This window comes from Tiliqua scincoides, chromosome 1 (assembly GCF_035046505.1).
Source record: "Tiliqua scincoides isolate rTilSci1 chromosome 1, rTilSci1.hap2, whole genome shotgun sequence".
NCBI lineage: Eukaryota > Metazoa > Chordata > Lepidosauria > Squamata > Scincidae > Tiliqua > Tiliqua scincoides.
Window position 1 is genome coordinate 220421335 of NC_089821.1, and position 20204 is coordinate 220441538.

Below are 20204 nucleotides of genomic sequence, written 5' to 3' on the forward strand. Positions count from 1 at the left end.
AGTAACGCTGGATACTTCATCTGAAACAGGACAGGGAAAATGTAACCTCCGGAGTCCTTCTCGGCAGTTGAACAATAGATCTTGCTTTCTGCCCTTAAGGATGGTTTTTTCAACTCTGAAAACCTGTCTCCTTCACGGCTCATTTCCAATGAAACTTATCTAAAAGTGCAATGGATGGCTTAATAATTTATAAAGAAACTATTTGACTTTTGGTCAAATGTTATTTAAGCATATTTGCCTTCAGCACAGTTAAGAGCAGTGCTGCTAATACATAGCCTTCTCCCAAAATGACAAATTTGGATGACATTTTGGAGCATGTTGGTGAGTTTGATGTGTTCCAGAAGAGGGCTTTTTGTCTCATTAGCTTCCTGTCTGTTGCCTTTGCCCCCATCTACGTGGGCATTGTTTTTCTCGGTCTTATACCAGAGCACCGCTGTCTGAGTCCTGGAGTTGCTGAGCTGAGCCACAAGTGTGGCTGGACTCTTGAAGAGGAGCTGAATTATACGGTCCCAAAGGGGAAGGCCAATGGGGAGACGTTCACCAGTCAGTGCATGAGATACAATGTGGATTGGAATGCGACAGAGCTGAGCTGTACAAATCCACTTGAGAGCATCATCAGACACAGGAATAACAGTGACTTGCTGACTACTTGCCAGGATGGCTGGGTTTACGATTCTTCAGTACAGTCCATCGTGAGTGAGGTAAGCCCATGCCAATATCTTACCTTAGAGCACAATCCTAACCGGCCTAGTGCCAGTGGAATGAGCCCGTGCACTGTCACAAACATGCCACAAAGCATATTACGACAGTGCAGGCACTCCTGTGCCTACGAGAGCCAGATCTAAGTGCAGTGCCTGATGGAAGAGGTTAGCTCCTGGCAGGGGGGGGGGGAGGACGGAACGGAGGGTGTGTAACAGGGCAGAAGGAGGGTGGGGAGGAGGTGGATCATGCCCTGCAAGGGGAAGGAACAGAGGCAGAGGCTTCCACCATATCCTATCCCCCTTCCTGGGCCTGATTTCCCTACACAGGGCTGCTCGGACATCCACCAGCAATTTTGCTGGCATAAGCCCAACTAGTGCAATAGTGGTCACTGGAGCTTACCTCAGGGGAAGTGGATGAGTGTCTCCTTACCTCAGGGAGACCTCCAGCAGCCTCTCTTCCTGTGCTGGATACAACAGAGGCTGTTTTGGTGCTACCGCATCACAGCATGGAAAGTTAGGATTGGGCTGTTACTCTAAGGAACAGTCTAAAGGCAGGGAAGGGGGAAAAAAAGGCTCATCTGGATATTTTTGAGTACCCTTGTGACATGTACAAGGGGGCTCCAAAATGTTACAGCAACTCTATAAGTACAGCCATTAATTCTGCAACCATTTTCTAAGCACTCTTGCATTTATGCTACTGTTGCGTTAAACTTTGTGTGTTAAATTTGATGCCTCCAGATGAAGTCCTAACCAATCACATTTTTTTCACTTTTTTGTGCTTACAAAATGCTAGGCTTTTTGTTGGCTATTTTTTTAAAAAATCCTCTGTTTGGGAATGACACTTCTTCAACCAACGGAATATACAGATCTGTTCAAATTTCAGTTGATTAGGTGAGATTCATTACACTTTGCAAAAATGGGTGTCTGTTTTCTCAGAGTACATGAGATTGCTAGCAGTATTATAGTTGAATCTGTGTCAAGCGCTCAGGAAAAACACGTGTAACTGCAGGGCTGTAACCATCCTTCCTCGCTAGGTGGGGCTGTCCCCATTCTTGATGATACACCAAAGAAATGAACAGAAAATCACTGATTTCGTCACAATCACCTTTGTAACCCTGTCAAGTCCTACTCCCAGTGCTACTCTCTGGATCAACCAAGGACAAATCCACACTATTTTCCACATGACAGCCCCTCAGATATTTGTAAATAATTATCGGGAGAACCCGTGGACATTATATATCTGGACTTTCAGAAGGCGTTTGACACGGTCCCTCACCAAAGGCTACTAAAAAAACTCCACAGTCAGGGAATTAGAGGACAGGTCCTCTCATGGATTGAGAACTGGTTGGAGGCCAGGAAGCAGAGAGTGGGTGTCAATGGGCAATTTTCACAATGGAGAGAGGTGAAAAGCGGTGTGCCCCAAGGATCTGTCCTGGGACTGGTGCTTTTCAACCTCTTCATAAATGACCTGGAGACAGGGTTGAGCAGTGAAGTGGCTAAGTTTGCAGACGACACCAAACTTTTCCGAGTGGTGAAGACCAGAAGTGATTGTGAGGAGCTCCAGAAGGATCTCTCCAGACTGGCAGAATGGGCAGCAAAATGGCAGATGCGCTTCAATGCCAGTAAGTGTAAAGTCATGCACATTGGGGCAAAAAATCAAAACTTTAGATATAGGCTGATGGGTTCTGAGCTGTCTGTGACAGATCAGGAGAGAGATCTTGGGGTGGTGGTGGACAGGTGGATGAAAGTGTCGACCTAATGTGCGGCGGCAGTGAAGAAGGCCAATTCTATGCTTGGGATCATTAGGAAGGGTATTGAGAACAAAGCGGCTAGTATTATAATGCTGTTGTACAAATCTATGGTAAGGCCACACCTGGAGTATTGTGTCCAGTTCTGGTCGCCACATCTCAAAAAAGACATAGTGGAAATGGAAAAGGTGCAAAAGAGAGCGACTAAGATGATTAAGGGGCTGGGGCACCTTCCTTATGAGGAAAGGCTGCGGTGTTTGGGCCTCTTCAGCCTAGAAAAGAGACGCCTGAGGGGGGACATGATTGAGACATACAAAATTATGCAGGGGATGGACAGAGTGGATAGGGAGATGCTCTTTACACTCTCACATAATACCAGAACCAGGGGACATCCACTAAAATTGAGTGTTGGGCAGACAAAAGAAAGTATTTCTTTACTCAGCGTGTGGTCGGTCTGTGGAACTCCTTGCCACAGGATGTGGTGATGGCGTCTAGCCTAGATGCCTTTAAAAGGGGATTGGACAAGTTTCTGGAGGAAAAATCCATTATGGGGTACAAGCCATGATGTGTATGTGCAACCTCCTGATTTTAGAAATGGGTTATGTCAGAATGCCAGATGCAAGGGAGGGCACCAGGATGAGGTCTCTTGTTATCTGGTGTGCTCCCTGGGGCATTTGGTGGGCCGCTGTGAGATACAGGAAGCTGGACTAGATGGGCCTATGGCCTGATCCAGTAGGGCTGTTCTTATGTTCTTATGTTCTCTTAACCATCTCTATTCAAAAATAAACGTGCCCAAGTGCTTCGGCCTTTCTTCATAGGATATGATCTCAAGCCCACTGGCCATCCCGATCCCGCATCTGACCTTCAATGGACTCACAACAGGAACCAGGAAAAAATGGGGAAGAGGTGACAATTCATTCAATTTCAGGACAGGAAAAGATCTGACCAAATCTGCCAATCACGGGCCTGTGCTGGCAATGGTGCTGTAAGGCATTTTGGGATGTCACATGGCTGCTGCAAGGCATTCTGGGGCATTACCCAGATACCATGACCGACGAAGTGGGTCATGGCACTAAAAAGATTGGGAAGCACTTTCCTAGATAATATGGATCCAGGAACAACATTTTAAAACATTGGTTTTACAATAAGCTGCTTTAGGGCCAACAGGACTTTACCTTCTATCAGGGAGGCATTCACCATCTCAGCTACTCAGACAGATGCTCCTAGCTCTTTTATTAGCCAGGTAGGGTGAAGGTCAAGCAGACAGGAGAAGCTTCCAAGCAGAGTTTCCATTCCTTAGGCTGACAATTATCCATCAAAAGAGAACAAGCCGTGCTTGTTCAAGTGATTTGACCAGCAATGTGCTTAGTGAATATGTCACAGTCAGTTGCTGAGGGCTCCTCCTTACCCCCTGCTGGAAGAAAATGCAGACCTCAAATTTCTCTTGTGTCTTTCCCTGTGCTCTGCCCTCCATAATTCTGCCATCCTCCACACACTGGACTGTGACATCCTGATCCTTCCCAACCCCACCAGGTCATTAAAATAGATGGTAACCAACCCGCTCAGGAAGACTGCTCCCACCCACAGTCAAGGATCTCAACAGAAATAAGCAAAACAACTGTTACCTTGCAGATGCCCGATCTTGTCTGATCTCGGAAGCTAAGCAGGGTCAGGCCTGGTTAGTACTTGGATGGGAGACCGCCTGGGAATACTGGGTGCTGTAGGCTTATACCATAGTCTTTCCAGACTGAAGGTTGCCAACCAGTAAGAACGGTAGCAAAAAACAAAAACCACCCCTCAACACTTCACTTTGCCAGCTCCTTCTCCTCACAGGGGAGGGGAAGGGGCATGCTTGAAAAAGCACCAGCAGGTGGAGGCAGCAATGCCGAATTCAGCCCTGCCGACTTCCCTTCTTCATCTCCTTCTGTAACAGTTGGAATAGTGAATGTTGTCCACGTACCTTTTGAAGGCAGTTCTGGACATTCCTTGCAGTCCCAGGTGTATTCGGTTACCTGTTTGAATCCACACTTGCCACCTGAGGGAAATGCCAGGGTTACTGCTGTAAAATGTGTAGCCTTGTTTTGGGCTGTGCGTTGTTAACAAATTTTCAGACAACAGCTGCGCTGTGATACCATCCGCAGAACACAGTGTATGTTCGCAGCTGGGTTTTGTGTGTGTGTGTGCGCTACCAGGAATGTCGGCTCTACACGTTCACTTTCTGTAGCCCATTCCATAATAATACTTATAACTTATATAGCACTCTCTGAGTATGCAAAGTGCTACACATGTACTATCTCGATGATGTCTTTACCACCCTTTTTTCCATGAAATGCCCATCAAGGAGAAAAAGCAGTATGATAACATAAAATTATATTTTATAAGAAATGGGCCTGTTGAATTTGACTCCTCTGTGGTTTATGCTGCATTTCCAGTATCTGTGTATTAGTGACAAAGATCTGGATGGACTAATCTTCAAGACCACAGATGTTAAGAAAGTCAGCAAAGATAACATGATTGCTTCTGAAATGCAGCTGGCAGTTCTGAAACAAATAATATTAGTACAACCCCCCAAAGGAGGAGAAAGTCCCTACAGACAATTTCAGAAGAGAACTGCATACCAAGTTCTGGTTTTCCGGTAGAGTCTCTTCCTAATCTCCCTTGCATATCCATTCCCTTTCTTCCAAGCCAACAAAGATTTTTAACTGCCAAGATTTTCTCAGTCAGCATATAGCCTCTTTCTTCAGTCAGACTGCATTTGGATTCTCTGCTTTTCTGAGTGGTTCTGTTCTGAGAACAAAGCCAGCAAGTGTGTGAGCAACAGACACACATTCTTAAAGGCCTGGGAGCCCTTCCTTGGGCTCTATCTTCTCAAAGCACGCTTGGATGTTTACAGATGTGTGCTTGTTTCCACGCCTTGCTGCAGGAAACACGGGTATATCTGCAGCAAGCGCAATTGTTGTGGAGCAACACTTAGGATCAAACCAGCTGTGATGCTTGATGTGTGTTTGATTTCTTGCCTTATTTCTTTTTTCTTTTTAACACTGCAATACTCTTTTTGTGGTTTGTTTTCATCAGGTGTGAGATGTTTCAGTCACACTGCCTTCGGTATCAAGTTCCCAGCTGATCAGGAACTAGCTATCAGTTATCCATTAAATTAACATTTACCCATGGAGACTATTGAGAGGAATCTAGATATGCTCAGGAATGCAGTGATTAGGGCAGAGGGACAGCAGTGAAAGTGTGACTGCTCTGAATGGGGTTGCGCTCCCTCTGAAGGAGCAGGTTCGCAGTTTGGGGGTTCTTCTGGATTTATAGTTGCTCCTGGAGGCTGCTGTGGCTAGGGAAGCCTTTGTTCAGCTTTGGCTGATTTGCCAGAGGTGACAATACCTGGGTCGCTCAGACCTGGCCACAATGACCCATGCCCTAGTGACATTTAGGTTAGATTATTGTAATGTGCTCTCTGTGGGGCCAACTCTGAAGATGGTTCAGAAACTGCAACTAGTGTGGAATGCAGCTACCCGTGTGGTTGCTGAGGCTCATCAGTTCAACTCAGTCCGGCCACTGCTTTGTCAGCTATAAAGGCAATAATGGTTTTGATTTTTAAAGCCCTAAGCAATTTGGGACCAGGGTATTTGAGGGATCACCTTCATCCATATAATCCTACCCGTCTTCTCAGGTCATCTAAGAAGGCCCTTCTTACTCTGCCGCCTTCTGACTTTGCCAAGGTGAGGGGGTGGTGGCTAGGAACAGGGCCTTCTCGGTGGTGGCATCCTGTTTATGGAATTAAGAACCTCTCCCACTCTGGAGACTTTAGGCAGGGCCTCAAGACCCTCTTATTCATGAAGGCTTTTAACTAATACTGGGGGCTGGTACTTTTTAATTATTTATATTTTGTTGTAATCTTGGGTGTTTGTTTTAATGTTTTAATATATATTGTATTGTTTCTGTGTTTCATATTGTTAGCCGCCTTTGTTAGTCCCCTTTGGCTCAAGGGGAGAAAGGTGGGATAAAAATACTATAAGTAAGTAAATAGTCCAGGTACTCACGAAGGGCACATCACGCATGAGAATTCATGCTAAGTTAAAACTGAAATTATGAAAAATAAATAAAATAAATATAAAAATGAAATAAATGCTAAAAGATAATTTAAAAATAATTTTTAAAATAAATATATAACTTAAAACAAAACAAATATTAAAATTATGCTATTATTTAGTAAATTGTGGAATTATGGGGTATGGTATCCGTTCTTGAAAATATGGGTGGCACTGTGTTCTAGAGATATGTGGTCAATTATTCTGTTACATATATTATGTCCCTGCAGTTTAACTTGGTGTGTGAAGACTCCTGGAAGTTAGATGGGTTTCAGGCATGTGTGAATGCTGGATGTTTCCTTGGGTCTGTATATGTTGGCTACATGGCAGACAGGTAAAGTGCAGAATGATCATGAAATTAAAAATGACTAAGATGTCAGATTAATTTTGCTGAAGTTATAAATGTGGTTTAAATGAAATAAATTATGTGGTTTCATTAGTTCAATTATTCAAAACATTGCCTAATTTAAGACTTACGTAATTATATTATTGAATATTTCTTATCGCCCAACCAAACTACCCCACCAGTGCAGCCACACCACAGGAGTGTGCGCTGTTTCCTGCAGACAGCCTTGGAGGTCTCTTCCAGATAAGGGAACATTCAGTGTTTTCCAGTTGATGCATAAGAAGTTTGACTATACTTTTCCATCTGTATTTTGGATCCTTCTTTATCTTGTCTTCTGCCTGCTGTTCTCCTCTACACAGGTTTGGACGTAAAACGAGTCTCTTAATTACTACCCTGATAACCTCCATCTCAGGAGTCCTGGTGGCCTTGGCACCAAGCTACTTATGGTCTGTGATATTTCGTTTTATACAAGGACTAGTCAGCAAGGGCAGCTGGACGGCAGGCTACATCTTGAGTAAGCCTGATGTTTTCCCTTGGAGTGTGGCTAGTAACATGTGGAAGAAACTGCCCTTCAGTGCATACAGGAGTGATGACCAAAGAGAGACAATACTTTGAGTGAGAAAGCTGAAACCTAGACTCCTAGGTGCTAGAAGAGGCAACAATGAAAATGCTAACAGGAAGCAGAGTCTATTGTTCTCCATTTGCCAGCTTCTTCTGCTGTCCATTTCCTGTTAGCGTTCTCACTGTTGCCTCCTCTAGCATTCCTCTAGCACAGCGGCAGCCAAACTTGCAACTGCTGCACCACAAAAAAATGGTCGCCATTTGGACCGCATCTTTTCATTCCACCTACATGCGCGCAAAGTCCTCCTCGATCGTGAGAAAGGGATGCTCTGGGCAGTCCCACCTGCTGCCCGGTATCCCAGAAGGCCGCACAACAGGACATCCAGGCACACGTGACTGTCCGGAGAGTCCCTGTCCCCCGATCAAGGAGGACTTCATGCAGTGCCTGGGTGGAATGGAAAGGTCTGCTCATCAGGTGAACGGATCTGTTCGACCCTGGATCCGGCCCCTGGGCTGGGTCTCAAGCAGCTCTACTTTACTAGCTAGAAGTCTAGATTCCCACTGTTTACTTTCTTTTCCAAAGTGTTCCAAAGCAAAAGGAAGAAAAAGCTGCCTTTTGCAAAGCATTTGGAAACTAATAGAAGTGAATCATGAGTGCGGGGGGGGGGGTGTTATTTGAGTAGGTTTCACGATTATCCATGGTTTCAGGTATCCACAATAGTATCAGTTTCCCCTATGGATACGGTGAGATGCCTGTGTAAAGCATTAGCATTCTAAAAAAACTACTGTAATGTATATGTATATGCCGCAAATTACATATGAGGCATATGTGTATACAAGCACAAAGCTCACTCTTGCAGTCCATCCTCTTTAGACCCTCTGTGCCTGTGTGGACTGTGTCAAAGGCCCCATTTAAATATGATTCTGAATGGGTAAGAAAAACGTACCTCTACAACATTCTGCTTAACTTGGCTTCTCATTTCAACTGGATTTCCCACACTATGTCAGCCATATTAGTATGTCAGGAATCCCTGGACCAGGCAGGCCCTCATCTGACATGTTAACACTGAATGCATAGTGACTGAAGACCCAGTCCAAACTCCCATCTGTAGGGGAACGGAAAGTTTTTCTTGCATGTTCAGCATCACTTTTAAAGTAAGCTAAAGATTAAGCTACCTTCAGTTATGAACTATCTTTGCATCTGGAAATATGAACACTGAGAGCAATTTATTCATTTTCCAGTTACAGAACTTGTTGGTCCAGGATACAGGAGGACAGTGGCCATCCTCTATCAGGGTGTATTTGGTGTGGGCCTTCTCATCCTTAATGCAGCTGCTTATGTAATTCCCCACTGGAGATGGCTTCAACTTGCTGTTACCCTGCCAACTTTCCTCCTTTTGCTCTACTACTGGTAAAATGGTTTTTAGATTTCCTCCTCCATACAAAAGTCAGTTTCCAACATTCCATCGGTGCCAGTGTGGTATAGTAGCTTGAGTGGGGGACTGGGACTGGGAAGATCCAGAGTCAAATCCTCACTTACCCATGAAGCTTACTGGGTGATTTTAGGCCAGCTGCCACCTCTTTGCTTCGGTTACCTCTGAGAATTGTTATGAGGATAAAATGGGAATGGAATAAGGGCAATGTACGCAGCTTTGATTTCCCTGGAGGAAGCAAGGGATTAAAATGGCACAGTTAAATAAATGGAATGAATTACTGTGCCTGCATCATAATTGAGCCACACTTGCCTCCCTCATGCACATGAGTCTGTACCAAGCATTGATGTGGTGATTCATCATCAGTAGGTGATTGCCTGGTGTCAATAACACAACACTGCAAAGTAGCCTTCTCTGCATTTGATTGTGTGTTGTATTATTGAACCGTGGGGAAATATCCTATCAGAACTGAAATGAGCTGAGGGAGGAAAAGGACTCAAGTATAAATGGCTGTCTGAATCCAACCCTACTGTGATAAACCAGTGTGCCATGAGTCTCTTTGTGTTGTGCAACAGACAAACAAGGTTCTTCTTGTGGAACTGGACTATCTGCTTGGTTTTATTTATAGGTGTATACCAGAATCTCCCCGATGGCTGATCTCTCAAGGGCAGAATGGCCGAGCTCTGGAAATTGTGGATGATATTGCTAAAAAAAATGGGAAAGTCTTACCTGCCCATTTTGAGGTGAATTTTAAAGTTCATGTGAAATTTTAAAATTTTATTGTCAGTGATGCCCCCCCCCCCCAGTTCTATCCATTCATTTATTACTTTGATGTCTGCTGCTGGCCAAAAAATGAAATGTCCTATGAGACTGAAATGTGAAAGGTGAATACAGTACAATAGTTCAGTACTGCTGAACATTCAGAATTATACTTGAGAATTTGAGTGGGTTAATACTTGCTGGCATCTTTTGATTATTATCACTATGGAAGGTGACAGGGATGAAATTTCAGGTACTATATAATTTTTTAAAAATTTAATCAGTGGTCTCCAACCTGGAGACTGCTGTGTTCAGGAAAAGCCCTCCCTATCCCGACTTACCGTTCTGTCATGACGCAACTTCTTTTCCAGCTTGATCACTGCACAGGGATGCTCTGGGCAGTAGCGTCTATTGCCCAGCATCCAAGCAGGCTGTACAGCAGGATGTTCGAGTGTCCCTGTGCAGCAATCGAGCTGGAAAAGAGTTTCCAGAATGGTAACACCACTCACGGGATCTGGCCCATGGGCCGGGGTTTGGAGAGCACTGTATTACATACTTCAAACTATAGACATATTGTTTATCATGCACAGATATCTGATACCATTGTATATCTGCTTTTAAGTGCTGTCAAATATCAAGATTAAATATAACAGATGAAATAAATTATCACTGGAAATCAAATAACAATAGCAACCATATTTGGTGAATTTTCAGAGAATATCCAGTGAATATTTAACATCAACATTCAGAGTGCTCTGTGATCTTCCTGTTTTCTTAAAAACTGTAAGTTCTCTGGCTCCTTTACCCTTGGCTGATGTTACAACATTCTCCTATAGAGCATGAACCTCGAAGAAGAAAATGAAAAAGGTGATAAACTGAGTCCTTCCCTGATGGACCTTGTGAGAACGTCACAGATGAGGAAACACACTTTTATCTTGATGTATAACTGGTAAGTTTAGCTTGTTTTAATAATGTTTTTTTTTCCTTATCTTTTAAAAATATAAATATATACATGTGTTTGCTTCTTGAATGTTTTGTGGCTGTACATCTGTTGCTCACTGAAGGTCAGTTTAGGTTCACATGCAGAAGGGTACAGGAATAATTTTCAGTTCTCATATCTTCTCCCAGTATGCATGGATATGTGAATGCAAAGTCAGTTCTATGTGCATAAATATTTATGCAGTTAGGCCCCCTTCAAGCAGTTCATAGTGAGTGGGGCTCAACATTTATGTGTAATTGTCAGATTTCTACACATAGGGATATGAATGTGAGGGTTGCAACCTGGTGTGCAATTTCCTTAGAGGAGCAACAGCTCTCCAGTACCACCTGCCATTAATCATGGTTGTCCTTTTCCTAGGTTCACAAGTGCCATAATGTACCAAGGACTCATCATGTACCTGGGAATTGCCGGAAGCAATGTTTATCTGGATTTTTTCTACTCCTCCCTTGTAGAATTCCCAGCAGCCATCATCCTGGTACTCACAACAGAGCGAATGGGCCGCCGTTATCCCTGGGTTGCAGCTGATCTGCTAGCAGGAGTTGCTTGCCTTGTTTCAGTCTTCATCCCAGAATGCAAGTTGATCATCTCAATTAATATACATCTCAGGATCTTTAGCCCAGGACAGTAGAGGGAACCTTGCAAGGTTCTTTAGTTGCAGAATAGGTGTGGCGTGCCTAATTTCTGCAAAGTGAGGGAGAGGAGATTTGTATAACATGGCCAAGGGAAGTTGATGCCCCATGTGATGAACACTGTATGCCTCAAGATCCTGGTGACATCACAGAGGATGGAACTCTCCAATTGCACACTGTCAGCTAACATGCATGTTCTGAGATATGTACCATTGAGTTTCTCGCAGTCTTGTAGATGGTGCTAGAGCACAGTTCTTAATTCATACATAGGATCCTACTGATGGCAAAGCAAATTATAGTCCAAAAAGAGTGCAGAGAATTATTTGCAATGTAATGCAAAATGTGACTCACATGCTACCATTGGGATGCAGTCTGAGGCATTCTTCTCCAGGATTCTCCAACATGGAAGCGCTGCAGAAACATTGCAAAGCCAGGTTGATGAGAGATGGTCATGGGATGTATGCACCTCACAAGCAATGATGGCTCTGTCTTGAGGTTACAGTTGCTAACAAGCCCTCTTTTGTAAAGCAGAGTGCTGCTAGTAGTTCAAAAGGGTCAGCTGATGTTTCATAAATGGGACCACATTGTTTCATCAATGTCATTACAGGAGATGTCCTGTAAATCTGGAAAGCTGGAAGTCACTGTTCAGCTTTTGGAATACAATACCCATTGCTGCTCAGAGACACCCTTCCAGAAGAGGGAATAGGGTGAAGAAGCAATTAAGAACCATTTGTAGAGAAATAGCAAAGGTTTAGAGCTATGAATTTGATGGAAGTGTAACATCTTGAAGGGCAGGGAGTCTTTCTAAGCCAGGATTTATTGCCTGCTGAAGGAGTATCTGTTTCCTTCAAATATGCTCTGCTTAAATATTTGTAAGTAAAGTCAATATTATGAGACCAGTGAGACTAAAGCTGAAGTTCCATGCATAGTTTCCATAGCTTAGAGGAAGCTTCATTGGACACAGTAGGACTTACTTCTAAGTAAACATACTGTGGGGATTTGCTGGGGAGCACTGAGAAGGATCTAGATTCATCTCTTTGCACTTCTTCCTACCCTCAGATGACATGAACACACATACAACATGCTCTATCATGCATGTATCTAGGTTTTTTGTCTTTTTGTTTTGGCTGTCAGACTCTGCATGAATTAAGGTCACGTTACAAACCCTAGCAACCAACTGGAGTGGGGCAGGAGGGGGTGAGAATTGTCAGCTTATAGTTTCCCTGAGCTGAGATATCTGAGTGAGGGGAGGATGAGGGAGCATCTCATGTTCCTGCTGAGGCCCCCCAACACACATGCACACTCCAGTACAACCACATTAAGTCTCTGGATCTCATTTAACTGTGTGAGTTGTAAGAGACATGGAGGCCAGTTACCAGAGCCTAGGAGAGGGGGGTAAAGGAGGTATTTTGTACCCAGGCCCAGGGTCAGAAAGGGGGCCCAGGAACCAAAGGAGGGGCCCCAGAAATTTCCTGGGATCTTCCATTTTCCAATCTCGCCCAGACTTACTGCCCACACGGGATGCTGGGGGCATTATGTGGCACATGGTGACGACCACTGCCACAAGCCATACACACCAGGCCCAGGAATGCGTACACTCCTTAACAGTGTTTTAGGGAGACTTTGGAGTGTGTTGGGTTTTCCATATCTAGCTGCCAGTGCCAGGCAGGTGGGTAGACCAGAGCTCTGTCTGGGAAGCCTAGTAGACCTGGGCCGCAAAGACTATTCCAGCTGTTGCCACTTTCCCCTGCCTGTTTTGCCCCCCTTCTGTCCCCTACTACTGCCACCCCTCACACTCTTTCACCTCCCCTCCCTCTTTGGGAAGGGGCCCAAAAGAAACCTTGTACCCCCTGAGGAGATTCCTTTCAGAGGCCCTGCCAGTTACTCTTTATGTAGAGAACTAGGCAGGTTTGTTTAATCAAAAACAGTATTTTTTAAAATCTTTAAATGTTTTGTTTTCTTTATATTTTAAAATATAAATCAAATTCTATCCTTGAAATCAAGAGGAAAAGTTCAAAAGAGTTTTAAAGCAGATTCTAAATAGAAAATCCATTACTGAAAGAAAGCCTTTCCTCAGAATTCTTGTCTCTTTGACCAGAATAGAAAATAATGGCTTAGGGATCAACTCTGCACTGGCTGAGACAGTCCTTCTCACTTGACTGATACCTTGCAAGTAACCCAGTTAGTCAGTTCTCCTTTATCCCATTCTGGGATAAAAACCAGCTCCCAAAGCTCTGAGAGACTGATTGGAAATTAATGAAACTGATTTCCCTCTTCTCAGTCAGGGTCATTGACTAGACCAATGACCAAGTGTGAGCTAAACCCAGCAGGAATTCAGCACATTTTTTTCATGGCAGTATGTGACCAGGGTCTGAACAGAATGGAGGGTGTGACAGACTGATTTCTAAGTTGGCATTAGTGAAGTTATGGATGGCTGGATATCATGGAAAGCTTCACAGATACATCATGTGTATCTTCACTACACATGCATAGGATTGTTCAGCCATTTCTGCCCAACTTTGCATATACACAACAGGGATCAAATGTATACACCTGTGGGCTGGGCAGAAATGGGTTAAACTGAGTAATGTTGCCCTTGGAAATTCTCGCCATTCGGACGTAGGATTGTGCAAGCAATTCTCTGGAAAGCCATAATCTATTTCCAATTTATGGCAGCAATGTTAATTGTCTTCCCCCAATGAGACATTTGGAAAAAATTCTGTATTAATGTTTACTTTTCAGATATGCACTGGCTGCAGATTATAGTCGCTTGTCTGGGTAGACTGGGGGTCATTATGGCTTTTGAAATGGTTTGTTTTGTCAATACTGAATTGTATCCAACATTTCTCAGGTAAGTGTTTTTACTTTCCAAGGGAAGGTGACTTTTAAAATTGCTCAGAGTTGACATCTGTGACTATGTAGTTATCTCAGATTTACAGGTGTCACAATGCTAATGTAAGTAGATGGGATTAACTAGAAAATGACGTGTAGATAGGATGTGTGCGTTTATTATAGATCAGACACAGACATTGCAAACCCATTTAGGGTACAATCCTAACCAACTTTCCAGCACCGGGGTAGGGGCAATGCAGCACCGAGGTAAGGGAACAAACATTCCCTTACCTTGAGGAGGCCTTTGTGACTGCCATCCAACTGCAGGATGCAGCACATGCCCCATTGGCAGAGCTATATCAGAGCTGGAAAGTTGATTAGGATTTGAGTCTTGGATATTTGGCTTTGCAATGTCAGTGGAGAAAACTCTAAGATGGAAGATAAGGAAAAGGTATCCTGTTCAAGAAGGAGCCACTCTCCAACAATTTCTTCTGATCTGGATTTTGTTCAAACCATCATGAGAAGTTGTGCTGGCTGACTCTTCTACCACCAATAGTGATGAGGATATTGTCCACCAACAGCTGTGCAAAAAGTAGTTCATTAGACTCACTCCCTGCTCAGAGATTTACAGTTGAGACTTGATGATTGCAAAACACAGCAAATAAGGATCATTTTAAACAGGAAATGAGGCGCCAATGCAAAGGGGAGGTGGAAGGAGTTGTCTGAAATTATATTAGTATTTCATCCTCCCTTGTTGGGAGAAGTTAAAAAAAAATCTGTCATTCTTTGGGAAAGATATTCCCATTAAAAAAACATTGCTTGTAAAATGACCAATCTGTGTCCATTTAGGTGTGTTCTATGTAAGTACATCTTATTTATAAATATATGTGCTTATTTATGTGGTGACATAATGTACTTTTGCTATTCTTAGACATTTGTCTGTCACAAGATTTGTTTATCAAAGTTTTTAACAGTTCAAGATTTTGGTGGTGGAAGGGAATTTTCGAGCTGGAAAAGTGAAAATGTATTCGTTTACAGCAGAATAGAACTCCCCTAGTGCAAATCACATAAGGTTTTCCCATATGTCGATAGTTCATACTTCCAAGGAGTGGGAAATATATTCTCTCAGATTACTAGTAATTTAAGTTGAAAACCTGTTTTTAGAATGTTGAACCAGCAGAAGCTGGAGCAGGGTGGTTTAGGAGTGTCCAAAAATAAGGAAAAATAGGCAAAGGGGAGAAATAACAGGGCATTTATCGATATGCAATTTTAGGTTCTGAATTTTTCTGCAATCCACCAATAAACAAACCATAACTATGTAAGTTTTATCTTGCTAATTGGTCAGAAAAATCCTTGGTATGTAGGTATCTCTCCCTCTTGCACAAATAAGAAACAGGTATTGATAAGCAATAAGTTGTGGGCAAGCTTTTCAGTCTGAAGCTTCTATATATATATTTTTTGTAAACCTCCAATGCAATATATTTTTCTCTCTTGTTAATCAGAAACCTTGGTGTGATGGTCTGTTCTTCTCTGTGTGACTTGGGTGGCATAATAGCACCGTTCGTTGTTTATAGACTGGCAGAGATCTGGCATGAGCTGCCCCTTGTAATCTTTAGTAAGTATTTTCCAGTAATCCTCTGTGGGTTGCTTGTGGGTGTATTAACAGTACCCAAGCTAATGCTTTTTATTTAGTATAGAGATGGTATGAAGATAGAACTTTATGCCCATGATAGGACAAGGGGCAAGGCAACCTCTTCTAAACAGTTGAGGTATTGTGGATCACTGCCCATTGACATGAAATCACCCCAGTGGTTCCTGTAAATAACCACATTAGTCTCTCTCTCTCTCTCTCTCTCTCTCTCTCTCTCTCTCTCTATCTATCTATCTATCTATCTGTGTGTGTGTGTGTGTGTGTGTGTGTGTGTGTGTGAGAGAGAGAGAGAGAGAGAGAGAGAGAGAGAGATCACAGTTCAATTATATGCATGTTTCATGAGTCCTATGGGATCCAAGGGGATGTACTCCCATGTACAGTACTGTAGTACATGAAACAGCATCCTTGGTGATTATCTTAGGTCTCTATATTTTTTCAAAGTGAAATGTTGTATCTTGGGTTTAACTTTGTCTTTTGTGAATTTCATTGGCAGCTGTAATTGGTTTAATTGCTGCTGGATCAGTACTGTTTCTGCCTGAGACCAAAGGACGAACATTGCCTGAGACCATTGAAGATGTAGAAAACTTTCATCAGCATCCATCAATTAATGGACAGATTAATTAAAGACAAATATTATCTGGCAAATATTCTTTCAAATGTTGTTTGAAAAGAGTCCAACTTTGCTGCCTAATCAATGTGTCAAAAAGACACAAAGGTGAAGGTGAAAGGGCCTGACACCAAGTATGGAAAAACCGTCTTCTCTTAGCTGACTTCAACACCTACCCACCCACCCACCCACCCACTTTCACCAGATGAAACTTTCAGTTATTGTTGAACTTATAGCAGTTTGCAACATCGTTTGAGGTCTGAAGATGCAGCATCATTTGTTCTGACAAATAAGATGAACCTCAATGAGAAGAAGGACATTTAACTTTTCCTTTCCACCTTCCACAAGTGAACTAAATAATAATAATAACAACAACAACAACAACAACAACAACAACAACTTTATTTTTATCCCGCCTTTCTCCCCAAAGGGACTCAAAAGAATAAAAATAAAAATAAAAACCCCAAGAGACTAATGAACTGAAAAGACACCAAATAACAAAAATAGTCCAAAAAATAGCCTTCAAACCATTGTGGCACCTCCCAGACAAATTGGTTTATTATCATTTGGCATGAACTTAGATAGCTGCTTACATTTTCAGGTAAATGAATAAGAGGTACATGAATACACACACTTCACACACACCCACACAAGGTGAAGCATACTAATATCCTGCTCTGGGCACAGTTGCAAAGTGTCTGGCAGCACAAAGGAAAGGTGTGAGCTCAGTTAGGTGCTCCAGGCCTCCAAGGATTCAAGAGTTTCTGCAGGTACCAAAAGTGAGAACCACAGACACCACTGACCAGACTGACACCACATTCAAAATACTCAAACGTTGTTCCAACAGAGATGGAAGGTTAACCGAGGGTTTATATACCTACTGAAAACTTTAAGATGACTATCTCCTGGGAAGCTTATTGTGGCCGAAAGGGCCTTTGCCTCATTTCTCAGACATTGGCTTCTAAGGTACAGTGGGAAACTGACTCTCTAGCGAGTTCCTATGAATGAGAGGCAGGTTTTTGGTTGTGGAGCAGATGCTGAGTTTAATTCCTTATAAGGGTTTCCAGAGAATGGGCATCCTGGGTCTGCACCCAGACACTATCTCCTCCTTGGATTCATCGATCCCATGCCCTGATTGCAAGGAATCTGTTCCTGGGGTCACAACAGCTAAAAGTTACACCAAGCGCATAATCCAGTCAAAATTAAGCACTATGAGAGCTGTTAACTCCCATTTGTATGATTTAAGAATTTGGTTCAACTCCTCCATTAAGATCAAAATAATTTTAAACCCGTAGCACATATAAGTAATCTGTGGAATCCATTGCTACAAGATGTGATGATGGCCACAAGCTCAGATGGCTTTAAAAGCGGATCAGACAAATTCATGGGCAGCAGGTCATCAGTGGGTATTAGTCATGGTGGCTGTGGACTGTCTCCAAGTTTAGTGGCAATATGCCTCTGAATATTAGCTGTGGAAAGTAATGATGGAAGAGAAGTGGCCTTTCCTCATCTGCTTGTGGGCTTCTCAGAAGTGGTTAGTAGGCCACTGTGGGAAACAGGATGCTGGATTGGGTGGGCCTTAGGTCTGGTTCAGCAGGGCTTGTCTTATGTTTTTGTGTTCACTTCATTTTGGCTGAATTGTGTCCAAAAGTTAGAAAGATGAGAACTGAAGATGCAAGAGCATACATGTATTGGCAACCTTCAGTCTCGAAAGACTATGGTATCGCACTCTGAAAGGTGGTTCTGGCACAGCGTCTAGTGTGGCTGAAAAGGCCAATCCGGGAGTGACAATCCCTTCCACACCGGGAGCAAGTGCAGTCTGTCCCTGGTCTGTCTCCCTGGCTATGGGCCTTCCTTCTTTGCCTCTTAGCCTCAGACTGTTGGCAAAGTGTCTCTTCAAACTGGGAAAGGCCATGCTGCACAGCCTGCCTCCAAGCGGGCCACTCAGAGGCCAGGGTTTCCCACTTGTTGAGGTCCATCCCTAAGGCCTTCAGATCCCTCTTGCAGATGTCCTTGTATCGCAGCTGTGGTCTACCTGTAGGGCGCTTTCCTTGCACGAGTTCTCCATAGAGGAGATCCTTTGGGATCCGGCCATCATCCATTCTCACGACATGACCAAGCCAACGCAGGCGTCTCTGTTTCAGCAGTGAATACATGCTAGGGATTCCAGCACGTTCCAGGACTGTGTTGTTTGGAACTTTGTCCTGCCAGGTGATGCCGAGGATGCGTCGGAGGCAGCGCATGTGGAAAGCGTTCAGTTTCCTCTCCTGTTGTGAGCGAAGAGTCCATGACTCGCTGCAGTACAGAAGTGTACTCAGGACGCAAGCTCTGTAGACCTGGATCTTGGTATGTTCCGTCAGCTTCTTGTTGGACCAGACTCTCTTTGTGAGTCTGGAAAACGTGGTAGCTGCTTTACCGATGCGCTTGTTTAGCTCGGTATCGAGAGAATGAGTGTCGGAGATCGTTGAGCCAAGGTACACAAAGTCATGGACAACCTCCAGTTCATGCTCAGAGATTGTAATGCAGGGAGGTGAGTCCACATCCTGAACCATGACCTGTGTTTTCTTCAGGCTGATTGTCAGTCCAAAATCTTGGCAGGCCTTGCTAAAACGATCCATGAGCTGCTGGAGATCTTTGGCAGAGTGGGTAGTGACAGCTGCATCGTCGGCAAAGAGGAAGTCACGCAGACATTTCAGCTGGACTTTGGATTTTGCTCTCAGTCTGGAGAGGTTGAAGAGCTTTCTGTCTGATTTGGTCTGGAGATAGATGCCTTCTGTTGCAGTTCCAAAGGCCTGCTTCAGCAGGACAGCGAAGAAAATCCCAAACAAGGTTGGTGCAAGAACACAGCCCTGCTTCACTCCGCTTCGGATGTCAAAAGGGTCTGATGTGGAGCCATCGAAGACAACAGTGCCCTTCATGTCCTTGTGGAAAGATCTGATGATGCTGAGGAGCCTGGGTGGACATCCAATCTTGGGGAGAATGCAAGAGCATAACTGTGAAACAATAGCAGTACTCTTAAGTACTACATTAAAACAGTGCATAGCCAAATGGATGTTGTTTACTTCTCTTCTTAGGGATTGATAGAAAGGCAGAATACGGAAAAGGCCAAGAAGCCTTTTCTATTTATGCATGGCTTCCCACTATGGGTGAGAACTTGATTCTCCATGCGCATTCAGCATTTCATCAAGTACAGTATGGATCTTTCCTTTGCTAAATTTCTTTTTCTTTTCTTTTCTTTTTTTTTAATTCCAGGAGTTTGTCAATAATGTTTCTTTTTCTTCTTTCAGTAATTAGTCTGAATTCTATACACTCTTTCCTATAAATCTTGTTATTTACTTGACCAGTTCTCAGACTTTGCCATTTTTTCCACTCTTCCACAGCCAGATTCTTGCCCACAAGTAAGTCCAGTTGACTTATTGGGATCCACACCCAGGTGTGGATGCTTAGAATTTCAGTCACTAACTAACAAGATAACGACAGAGCAGCATTTGCTTGGCTCTGCCCCTGCATTAGCTTAGGCCAATGTGGTAAAAATCTAACACAAGGGAATACCTAGTAAAGTTGCAGATCAGAAGATCAGAGGTCCAGAAATGCCCCTCCAGGGATGCCACTGAGATGAGCATGCACTTAACTTTCCCACTGAAATCAATACCAAGCTTAGCTGGATATTGCTATTTAGAACTCAGCTACCACTATCGTATCAATTTAAAGGAGACAGATGACTGCTATAAAGCTCTTCAGGCCTCTGGGAGGTGCTGTCAAGAGAAGTCCCTCCAGTTTGACACATCTCTCTTAAAAAAAAAAAATCACTGAATTTATAACATGGAGTGAAGAATCACAGGG

The 20204-nt window shown here is 43.4% G+C and overlaps 1 protein-coding gene across 1 annotated transcript; it reads left to right on the forward strand.

Moving 5' to 3' along the window:
• Positions 1 to 287: 287 nt before the first annotated feature.
• LOC136647349 (solute carrier family 22 member 2-like) lies at positions 288 to 20174 on the forward strand. The gene is made up of 11 exons (XM_066622831.1): positions 288 to 701; positions 6774 to 6877; positions 7249 to 7403; positions 8693 to 8861; positions 9512 to 9626; positions 10479 to 10591; positions 11000 to 11214; positions 14014 to 14122; positions 15606 to 15718; positions 16248 to 16347; positions 20114 to 20174. Exons 1-11 carry the CDS (start codon positions 288 to 290, stop codon positions 20172 to 20174), a joined length of 1668 nt encoding a protein of 555 aa, XP_066478928.1.
• Positions 20175 to 20204: the final 30 nt, after the last annotated feature.

Bases quoted from the DNA above. Each gene is read 5' to 3' on its own strand.
- LOC136647349 (XM_066622831.1), top strand. From the start codon at position 288: ATGACAAATTTGGATGACATTTTGGAGCATGTTGGTGAGTTTGATGTG. The intron at 702-6,773 runs GTAAGCCCATGC...ATGTCCCTGCAG, and splicing joins TACAGTCCATCGTGAGTGAG to TTTAACTTGGTGTGTGAAGA. The intron at 16,348-20,113 runs GCATCCATCAAT...GGCCTCTGGGAG, and splicing joins GATGTAGAAAACTTTCATCA to GTGCTGTCAAGAGAAGTCCC.